We start from the raw sequence: 11765 nt of genomic DNA, 5'->3' as shown, positions 1-11765 counted from the left end.
GGGTAACCCGAGAATTTGCGGCTTCATGTTGGGCCATTGGCGCGAAATTTTTTAATAATTTAGAATGTATAATATTAGTGTTTGTGTATAGTGTGCTTTATTAATTTTTGTTGGGCTCTTTTAAATAAGTACCTATGTTCAAAATATGTGATTATTTGTTAAATTTAGAGTTTAGAAATAATGTTTATGTTAGAAGGAAATTATTATGTATTATAATATTTTATTGATTTTAATTTATTGTGAACAGCGTATTACATGTTAACTGTAGAAAAAATATTTCCTCGGGTTACCTTTTGAAAATTTTCACCCTTCGCCACTGTGAGATACGACTTGAATATAATTAGCTGTCCGTTAAACTAAGCTTAGAAACAGACTTGTTATCACAGCAATGCTCCGTCCTTAGATAAAAAACGTCTATGAATAAGGGGGATTTGTAATGGCTAATGCATTTTCGCTAGATTAATGAGCAGTTTACGCCATATAATTTTCATTTATTTAACCGATCGAAAATATCTATAAGATGAAATCACACGCACACGTTAATAAGTACCATGTCAATGTCTCTAAGCGGTGTTTTCAAAAAACATGGTTTCTATTCATTTTTGTAGAGACCATATTGCTCTAAAGAACTGCTAGATTCTGAAGCATTTATGTAGGAAATTATAGTGTGATTTAAGAAAATTTTAAAAGTAGGTTCAACTCTTTCCATTTTTATTGTTTATTTGTGATTCAGGTGCTATATAAACTTATTTGTATTTAAATATATGTATTTATTATGTCAACTTATCATTCCTTCTTATTATTTATAAGAAAATTTATTTTTTATTCTTGCGTGGTGCTATATTATGTTTTATCATGTCAAACTGATGCTGTGAAATATATTTATTCTAATAACTTGTTTTTTTTTCACACCTTGTAATACCCATAAATTATATTCCTTTACTAATATAAAAGCAAAATATGTTTGTGAAAATGTTCGGATGTTTGTGAGAAGTAAACGCAAGAACAGCGAATTTGGATGAAATGATTCAACACAGGCTACATTTTATCCCGGTTATTTGTTCACATGGGAAATAATGGAAATTTTTAATCAGGATTTGTTAATTAGATGGCGCTGGTGTCATACAGGTGACTATAATCGCTACAATGTTTTAGGGAATTTTGTTACGGGAAAGGCTAACGTGAGTAAAGTTACGAGAATCATCTGATATATAATAAAGGTAGCTCAAGATCTCTAAACGATAGTCTGTATTGATTTTCTTTCCGTTAATAGATAGTGTTGCTGGATTGTAATTTACTAATGAATAAACATTTTTATCTCTTCGGTCATGTCGGATTGCCGTCTCATCGGACTATGAGTGGAGGAACAGAGTGCACCTGTGTATTGCGGACACACTTGTGCACTATGTCATGCATAGCTGGCTGATGTCCGTTCAAAAAAAGTTCGAAAGTTGAATGCATTAGTTGCGTTTCTGGCTACGCCTTCGGGGATAAAAGGTGTCACCGTGTCTGCTCCTTTTGAGCCCCCCGCCCCCTCCACTTTAAACAATGTTCTAAAATAATACAGGAAATGCCTTTCATTGCTCAGTAAAAGAGGCTAACAGTGGGATAGTCATCGACGTCAATGGGGATAGTATATTACGCTATATCTTACTAGAAAAAATATCACAACCAACCCGTCATAAACTAATAAAACATCCAAATATTGTAATTAATATCTGTATTATCTAAAAATTACAAATTCTTTCATAATTTCAATCATTAAAACTAGTTACCGACGTGATTATTCAGCACATTACACAACTGGATCTAAAAATATTACATTTACATTTTTATACACCCCCTATAACTTTTATATTGCAACAATTAATCACGAAAAGTTATTCTTAGACAGAATTTTGAGCATTACGTTATAAAAGTAAATATCAGCATGAAGCCTTGTACATTGAAATTCTAAATAGAATGCATTTGCAACAATCTATTTTAATAATGGTTTGTTTTTGAGCATCTGCAAACTTCATATGTATTGCTTGTAAAAGGCGTACAAATAAGAGCTCATAGGAGCTACAAATATACAGTATATAACCTAAAAATATCGATACGTAAATAAAAATATCGATTTGTGAATGAAATTATCGATATTAAAAAAAAAACGTCAATTTCTTCAACGCTCCCTATTCTGTCCAAGTATAATCCTTACGCATTGTGTTTAGAAGAATAGAACTGAAGGCAGTAAAAATGCGATATACAAGGGTTTTCAAAATTAATTTGGTTGTAATAAATATTTCTATAGCATTTTATTATATTTAGTTAAAATTATATATTTCGTATAACAAGGAAGGTGCATATTGCATATATAGGTAAATATCTATTTTATTATAACAACTGTTTATTGATAAATAACCACGTTAATTTTAAACAACCCCTCGTATAAGTTTTTGGTAATACTGGAAATGCAAACAATATATATTTGGATTGTATTAAAATGTGAATTTTAATAAGCATTATTTCTATAATTGGCTCAGTCAAAAAATGAGAAAATTATAGAAAATTTGGATTATGTCGGCGATTTTCACGTCATTTTGTCTAATACAAAGTATCTCCACATTCAAGTATTACTCAAAACTAAAAGCAAAATAAGTCATTTTATGTAAAAGCAACGAGAAGATTAAAAAAAAACTTGTGCTGAATACTTAACTAAAACATAACACTAAGTAAAACATACGATGTGGTTCGCGAATTGGCAAATATTTTCACATATCGATATACCTTTTGCAAAATGATTATCGATATTGCACCTATTTAATTTACTGAAAATAATTATCGACACAAGATAAAAGTCGCGTCAATATTGAAATAAATATTACGCAATTTAATTTAAAAAAAAGCGAGAAAACAAGGCAAGTAATAGTAGGATTAAATACCTAAGGTATTGCAGCTAAAATCTTGTGTCAAGTTACAATAAAAAAAAAACTATAAACTGTGTTCATTTTCCCGCTTAAAAATAACTGCTTAAAGAAAAAAATAAAAACACATAAATGGAACACATTAATCATTTTTGTTTTTGTACTAGACAAATTGGATACAAAATTTTAAAAACTAATTTTGAGATTTTAGTCGAAAATTTCAAGTGCCAATATTACAAATGTTGCACACTAATATTGCTTTACGCTTGTGAGAATTCGCAATACAATCCATCGAAGCTAAGTACTCGTTATGATTCGTCGAGATTTTATCGATATTTTTTATAATCGAACTAAAATTCCATATTCATGAAGAGTTTTTATCGATTTATTTAAAAGCAACAAGCTACACTATTATATAAACTATCTACAAAAATAGCTAGCAATTTATAGACCGTAACCCTATCGCAAATTTACTTTATACTTTAACTAGTATTATAATAACTAAGACCTTCCACAATTTTAATTCCTAAGACTAATAAATGATAATCTTTCCAAAAGACAAAACCCACAAATTAATGCAAAACTTTCAACAATTTCCTGCCATTCCATGCCTTAAATTCATAATATTATGCACACAAACATTTTTCAAGCATTTTCTAATTTATATTTACAAATAATATTGAATTCGGATTGAAGTAAATAGAAATACCATTAGAAAATCTCGACAAATCATAACTAGCGATAATAGCATAAGAGTCGGTAAAGATATACATATAGATATATAATATACAAGGAAATCAATTCAACAATCACCTAACAACTATAAGCAGTTTCACACTATTTTGGCGTACCAAATTTGTATGTCGACATGATTTTAATACGATAGAAAGTTCGCGTTAATATAGAATTCAAAATATCTAGTTACGTGTTAAGTAAAGCGTGATCCAGATAGTTCGACGAGTGATAGAAATTGAGCAACCCTCGACAACCACTAACATGCCCTTAACAGCATTCTTTGGAAAAGCTTAATCGATTTAACATATCGATTAAAACATTGATAGACCTAGGCCTATCGAACACAAACTTACACATCCCTACATTAAACGTATTTCCATAACTCAAAAATGAAAAAGAAATTCGTATTTTGCGTTAAAAAATATCGAAACAATTTTAAACTATAGCTCATGTACAGCCTTACAAAAATACTATATCAGTTATGTAAAATTTTATTATTTTCACACAAAATCGACATACAAATTTCTGTATCATAACTGTAAGGCAACCATTGGTGGATAGATACTAATAAGCATTGATGTGACGGTACAGATGTAATACATAGCTTGTGTTGTGTCCAACGGTGATACAAAATTGCCAGAAGTAAAAAAACCCATACTACAATAGGTATTTAGTATATCAAATAACTTAGAAAGAAGTAATACATATTATTTTTATATCCTTCAAAGGATGAACAATGACACACTACGAACAGAGACGATTTTTTTTCCGTCACAAAGCTAGAGATGGGCAAGTTTATCGACATATATTTATCAAATAAAACACTTTAATTATGTAACGACATACTAAGTTATTGTTTAAAAAAAGTACTTGTTTTAATATACTTACTATTATAATTGATACACATAAAAATATCTAAAAAAAAGTTTTACAAACACAATACCATAAACAAGTTTGACTGATCCGTAAGTAATTGACTTCTCTTAAACCTACCACATATGCTTGTAACACCGTTGGACATGAAGATTTGGCTTGAGTTTAAAATTCTAATTTGATAACTTTGGTTGTTAGGTAACTTATGGAATCAAGTGTTAATTATGGGCATTACAATGTGTGCCATCACATCAACGACAACTGTTTTATTGTTACTGAACATTCTGTTTACATCTTAATATGATTACTGTGGCAAATCATAAATCACTTTGCTGAGTGTAAGGATTAGGGTAAATCCTATTGTGATATCGCACTATCGATCATAATAATCGATTATATAACGATATTATCGATAAAGCGTCAATAGCGTAAGGCAAATAAATATTTATTTATGTAAGTATACTTTCACTGTATTCGCCAACAATTTTTTATCTATATAAATAAATGTGTTATCTACTACAGATTATCGCCAAATGAAAAGTTACTTACGATTTGCCACATCCTCAGCACTGCACACGAATTCGATAATTAGTAAGCAGCAATTCAGTTTTCAAAATAATGTATTTGGTGTCTCGAATAATATAACCCTTGGTTTTATTTCGGTCGACGTGAGGAGACTTTTTCATAACCAATAATTGGTAATTAACTATATGTTTAAAATCTGCATACATCAGAAAAATATTCAAACAAATCAGTCAGAATTTATAATATATCATTGGATTTTTCAAGGGACTCAAATCAATACCAACATAAAACCAGTATTGCTATATGCAAAATTGTTACACACATAAGTGTTGTCATATGTTTCTCCTCACGTGTCCGGTGTTCACTGTAATGGGTGCGTACTAGTGTGACGGTTAGGTATTGTTATGTTACATTGGTGTTGCAAGTTCACTATAGTCTTTAGGGCACTTGTGCACTCGGATGTTAGCCTTCTCGCTTGATGCTCGGCATCTGTGGCGGCGGCTCGGCCAGTCCTTTTACCTGTAACAAAAACGGAGTTTTAATATGGTTAAGAACTGAATACATTTTGATTATAATAAAAAGATCTATCGCTTATTTAATAAAAATATGTTCACAAATTTTCACCAATCAACTGACAAGTACGAATGTCAATTTCCAACTGCTTCGGTTTGTCAAAATTTGAGTGTTTTATAACAAAGAATATTGTAAATACCTTAATATTTAAGTGCTAACAACATTATTTTTTTTCCACCTCATACATGACTCGAGCTGTTGATTAACAATATCATAACATTTAAAATCGATCTGCTTTTGCATACACGATACCAGAAACAAACAGTACAAAAACAGTATCTTATCATAAAAATTTGCAGTATATTTGTCAACGCTCAAGAAAGTGTTAAGAGATTTCAGCAGTGTGTAAAGATGGTAAACAATGAAAATATCTACTTATCAAAAGTGGGCTAACATGTACCAAACTTCAAGTGAGATAGATTTCAACCACAACTGGAATAAGAAGAGAGTAGGTTTGATGGCACTCTTAATCAAAATCTTTGCATACCTTAAGTCTAGCGGCAGTCTTGAGGAAGGCGGGCAGCTGTTCCTGCGACACATTCACCTCGCCCGCGTACATGAACTCCAGGATCGCCTGCAAGTGCAGGTACGATACATCCTTCAGGATTATTATCGGGTGCTTTGATGGATTCTCCTGGAAAAGGCAATATAGAATTTAATTATCTTAATTTGTGCATTATCACAGTCCATTAGGACTCTGGTGCGTAAATAACTTTTCATGGCGTTAATTATTGCATAAATCGAGACGAAATGTGGGTAATCACAAGTAACGCAATTATTTGTCAGATATACGTGATGCTTTGGCTGCTGTCCACTTTTAGTGTACGTATTCATGCATGTTGAGTACATTTTGTGGTGACCCCCGGGATGGACGGCAATATAGAAGGTAGGCCTCATGCTGTAGTTGACGCCGAGAGCGTCCTTCGGTGCGCGGGGGCTTCTGAGACCCCGCCCCCTCCCATAGAAGGGCCGCACTAGGCGGCACCACGCAGTGGCGGCTGCGGACGACGTCTTAGACTCTTCCGTCAGAGGAAGCCCGTAGCTGTCCCTAATGCGTTGAAGAGGGGTACCGCAGAGTTTTAGTTGGTAAGCTGTGCGTTGTATATAGGTTAGGGACTCGACCCGGCGGTCGCTCGAAGGACGTCATCCAATCCGGGCGGCTCAACGCCAGGCCGTAAGGCACGGTGACCCCAACATAACCGTCCTGTCGCCCCCCATGAAGGCTGGGCGGTAGTAAATAAAGACAATTTTTCCGCGACAAAAAAAAAATGTCTTAGATTTCCTTACAATCTGCACCGTAATCACCCTCCACCGTTGTATGCGAGGACAAAGACCAACCTTTTGGTTAAGTTTAAGAATACTATAAGTCGTTGGCGCCTGGACAATTAACGAAATTACGACCATGGTTTCTCTATAGGTCAAAAGCTATTTGCTTATCGTAATAATGGACACCGACATTTTTAAAGAAAGAACAAGCAAGTGCCTGGAGTTTCAGAAGCATCGGCACGTTGGCGCCTTGTAAACGGTGTAGGACATAACAAATTTGAGTTCGAGTGACTAATCCACAAAAATACAGCGTCATTTAAAATTGCGGTAAATGAAACCACATCTTTACCTTTGCTGACATTATACCATAAATCTTCTATTAAAAACGAATATTTTCACTAAAGTCCTAGTTTTACTTTTCTGACGTTTTTATCATTTTGTAGTTAAGTACTAATATGGTAGTGTATATTGACTAAAGTATGATTTTGCCGTCGCGATGAATCCTCTTAGGGCGCATAAATTAAAATTATTTTCTATTGATATTTATTTTGATTCAAAATAAAACTTTTTTTATTTTACATATACGGTTCTAGAAAATGATTGTAAAGTATTATTTTCAAGAACATACGTGTGTGGTTTCATTTAGTAACGCAATGCCAAAATGACCCTGTATAAAGAGCTTATTAGGTTTATCACACATTCTGATTGCCGGCGCGACATGGTGCAATCGTCTAACCTTGAGTAGGTCATTATTTTCCTGCCAATTTGCTGATATTTTCCTTTTAATGAACCAGTATCTCACTGAGTGCATTTGACTACTACAATGTTTTAAACAATTAATTGTTTCCTTCTATATGAATATGAATTTTGGACATTTTTTTTATATGCTATCGAGATGCATACAATGCTAAGTGTAGTAGGGTATAGAGTGAACAACACAATAAATATGTTGCCCTGTTTGAAACTTATTAGTATTATTTTAATTGTGTTTAAAATAATATTGTAATATTTTTTCTTACCTCTAGTAAACTTTTAAAATAAGGACTACACGCTGAGAGGACCATTTTATGCGCCTTACACGTTTGGCCCTCGCACGCGAGCGTCACCTGAAAATTTTAAATTTAATTAAATATACCATTTATGTTCTTAAACAAATTGAATGTAAGTTGGGCATACAAGTCACATGGGCAACTTGTTGAAAACCAGCACTGCAGTATTACAAAGATGGTATTGCAGTATATAGCTGAATTGGAGGCCCATTGTTGGTGCAATAATTGTTTATGTTATGTAAGATTTTGTGTTTTTAATTTTGTTCTAACAATAAACTTCTTTCTTTCTTTTCTTCCAAGGTTGTTTAATGCATGTTCCGAAAATCTTTTAGCTCAGTTTTTATAGCTACCTGTCTGTGTCAATACCACCTTGAAGGTTTAATTCATGATAAGCTAGTTGGAAGATTGCATGCAAATGTTAGTCAATCTGGAAATCAAACACAGGACCTGGACCTCACAACAGTTTTTATGATTAATAAAAAAAAGGATTCAACCTTAAAGACCAGTTGCTTGGGGTGAATCAACTAAATTGAATCAATATGCACTAGTTACATAAATTAATACTGAAATAAACATATCATTATAATCTAATACATAATATTCTATTATGAAGAGTAATTAGATTCATTTCAAAATAACTATAGTGCAGGATCCCAATACATGGAAGCGTTTTCGGTGGAGAGAAAAAATGTGATAAATTTATTTAAGAACATTTTTTCATCAGCATATTACTTATTACTTGTAACTAGACACACTGTTTGCACACAGGTAAAGATGGCCTAAACTGGTAATTAATATTATAATCTAGGGAAGGCAGAGTGGACCTACTCATAATCTAATACCACTATAATATAATACAGAATTAGGTGTACATCAATATTGGGTCATTGATGTAGTCACAGTGAACCAGGGCTGAGGGTGATAATACAATTCTTAGGCTTGGCAACCAATTTTGGCATTTGAGAAAAATACACTTAAATTTTAAATATAGGAATTTGTGCTCAGTGTGGCTATAAACTCATTTTTTCTATCATAGGGCAGGATAGACCTGTGAAAAGTGACCATTCAACATCTGCCTTTGCCTATTTTTTAAAAGATGTTGTGTTTCTATATTTTGTAGACACACCAAGCCACAGTGAGCTCAGTACAGAAGGTTTTATTAGATGTAAATGTCTATGTTTAGCATGAAAATTTAATGGATTAGCAGAAGCTTATAATTTAGTTTGTACCTCCACAACTGATAATTGGGTTATTTTACCCAACATTGGAATTATGAAAAGATTTGTCTCCTCAATAGAATTTTAGATGTATGATTTATGAAAAATACATTTGAATAATTTATTGTTAAAAATGCTTTAATGGATATTTTAGTAATAAATAATTAATTGGCTTGTAACAAAAGTCATAAAAGGCTTTTATAATGGATATAAAATTAACAGAAATAACAATAAATAGTAATACCAGCACTATATTGTATACTGTTGCAGAGAAATACTAAATAGGTTGTCTGAACACAGGTCTCCTACTGAGAGGGCTTAGGATTTAATCCACCATGCTGGTTTTAGTGCAGGTTGGCAGAATTCACATATACTCAAAATTCTTATGCAGTATTCTCAGGTATGTAATTACCTTCGTTATGTTGTCGTTCATCATTAATGTGAAAGATAAAATAATACACATATGACTTAGAAAAATTGTAGTTAGAACTGCCTTGGGTTTTGAAGCTGCAGTAGACAATTTGCTACCCAACTAGGCCCTCATTCACTTTTATCAAAAGAAGAGAAGAGCAATAACCATGCCTCATATTTATTAGTACTATCTAACATTAGCTACTGTCATAATATTTCATGTATGTTTAGGCAAATTCATAATAGTTTACCAAACTTCTAATATATTAAGTTTGTAGTCCAATTGCAAAGAAATTACATGAACATAGAATTGTATTGAAATGGTTCTTCTTTTTCAAGAATACCCAAAGTATTTTTTGCCATGGCATCCTGTTGCCTAAAATAGAAATGCCCACACCACCCTTCTCTACAATGCAAAGCCAGGGAACTTAACAAGTACAAAACTGCATTAACATGGCTATATTGGAAATCTTTATTTTTATTTAGGATTTTTTCTTACAACCTAATTTAGGCTGACTATTTCTGATATTTTTTTTTACCAATAGGAAGCTACATTATCTCTGAATGCTATAAGTACCTACTGAAAAAAATATCTTGAGAATAGATTCTTAAGCAGCAGGAGCCAAGAGTAGGAGCTAGTTTATTAATAAATACACTACATCAGTGATTTGTGTAAGAACTAGACTTTGCCCATGAGGAAAACCTTTCCTTCTATAAGAAAACATTAATACATTGCAGTGAATCATAACTCAACTTGATAACTATTTAAAAATCTGATTGCAAAAATACATTATTTTCCATGGGAGTAAATTACCAGGATAAAAAGTAGCCTATGTGTTAATCCAAGACATGGTCTACCTATGTGCCAAATCCATTTTTGTATTTACGAATAACTAATATCCAAACATGTCCACAAACTTTCATATTTAATTTGAGTGAGATAATAAACATAGATTACAAGCAAACTTGGCTATACATTACTGGTAATTTGTTGGTGCATAGTGAGTGCTGCTTGGCTAATAAATTAACATTGTAATTGTATGTTACATTTGGAACAGTTCTTCCTAATAATTAAGTTATTCAATATAATCAGTGTAAAGGAAAAAAGTGCATATTCGTTTTTGTTTTGAATATTTCAGTTTCGAATCATGCATTAAAATATATATTTTTTATATTATTTTATTAAAAAGGAGCATATGATTTAAGAGCATAGTGCGAGTTGGTAACGCTAATATAGATAATGGCTTGGTAAGCCCCAATGTTAGGTTATAAATATTGTTTATACACAAATAGAAAATAATATTCGAATACATACGTCTGTAAAACTTTTCTCGTCCCTCAAATGTCTGAATGATGTCACCATGTTAGTCTGGAAATCGTTCCATTTCAGGAAGAATTGTTGATCACCCATATTGATAGCAAACTGAAATTTTCACAAGGAAAAAACGTAAATAACGCCACAAAAACACAATACGCGCGATACGGATGCACTTTGAGACACTTTATAACATGTTAACTAATTTTAGACACGTGTTTTGAAAATGTATGTTAGAAAAAAATAGTGCAGTTTCTATAGTTTACCTACGTCACTAATTGCAACACGAAATGATGCTTACCCACGAATACTAAGTTACTAGAATTTCTTTTCAAATTTGGTCCGCACAGAACGATTCAACATACATCCAAGGGCGCACGTAATATTTCGAAACTATCACGTAAAAGTTAAGCAATTGAAATCTCAAAATAAAGACGCCGTCTCGCATAAATTAGCGACTTCTTTCTATTTCTTGAAATTCCTTCATTCACCTAGTTGGGGTTGTCAGACTTTGTTTTAAAATTGCTTCAGTATGGAAAAATAGATAAATGCTTTTCATTCATTTTTTTACCAAAATCTTTGTAATTTGTTTTCATGTTCGTATTTGTCAACATAACCAGTATATTACAAATTTCGCCATGAAATCGATTTTTATTTGTACATAACAAAAATAACTTTCGAAAGTTTTTAAGTTAATTAGTATATATGATATTTGAACTTACGTTATAATTAATAATTATGTTAATAAAATTATATTTATAAATCTTTAAAATTTGATTCACTCATTAAAAACATTTAAATATGAGTAAATTAGATTACTCTGGTATCCTCAAACATTCATTGGCTAATCCGGCCTTCATCGCTCATTCAACTATTTTAGATACGTTCAGAAATC

The 11765-nt window shown here is 32.1% G+C and overlaps 1 protein-coding gene across 1 annotated transcript; it reads right to left on the bottom strand.

Moving 5' to 3' along the window:
• Positions 1–1703: 1703 nt before the first annotated feature.
• LOC115452402 (longitudinals lacking protein-like) lies at positions 1704–11405 on the bottom strand. Its single transcript, XM_030180917.2, has 5 exons — positions 11172–11405; positions 10871–10978; positions 7898–7984; positions 6100–6246; positions 1704–5558 (listed from the first exon to the last, which is right to left on the bottom strand). Exons 2-5 carry the CDS (start codon positions 10964–10966, stop codon positions 5502–5504), a joined length of 387 nt encoding a protein of 128 aa, XP_030036777.1. The 5' UTR covers positions 10967–10978; positions 11172–11405; the 3' UTR covers positions 1704–5501.
• Between the last annotated feature and the right edge of the window lie 360 nt (positions 11406–11765).

The sequence above is a fragment of the Manduca sexta genome, chromosome 4 (genome assembly GCF_014839805.1).
Source record: "Manduca sexta isolate Smith_Timp_Sample1 chromosome 4, JHU_Msex_v1.0, whole genome shotgun sequence".
NCBI classification, from domain to species: domain Eukaryota; kingdom Metazoa; phylum Arthropoda; class Insecta; order Lepidoptera; family Sphingidae; genus Manduca; species Manduca sexta.
The sequence above is the reverse complement of the archived record's forward strand: the minus strand, read 5'-3'. Positions and strand labels throughout refer to the sequence as shown.

Excerpts from the sequence above, each read along its gene's own strand:
- LOC115452402 (XM_030180917.2), bottom strand. The coding sequence starts at position 10,966 with ATGGGTGATCAACAATTCTTCCTGAAATGGAACGATTTCCAGACTAAC. Across the intron at positions 7,985-10,870 it reads ACGAGAAAAGTTTTACAGAC|GTGACGCTCGCGTGCGAGGG; the intron begins GTATGTATTCGA and ends TAAAATTTTCAG. Across the intron at positions 6,247-7,897 it reads ATTTTAAAAGTTTACTAGAG|GAGAATCCATCAAAGCACCC; the intron begins GTAAGAAAAAAT and ends TGCCTTTTCCAG.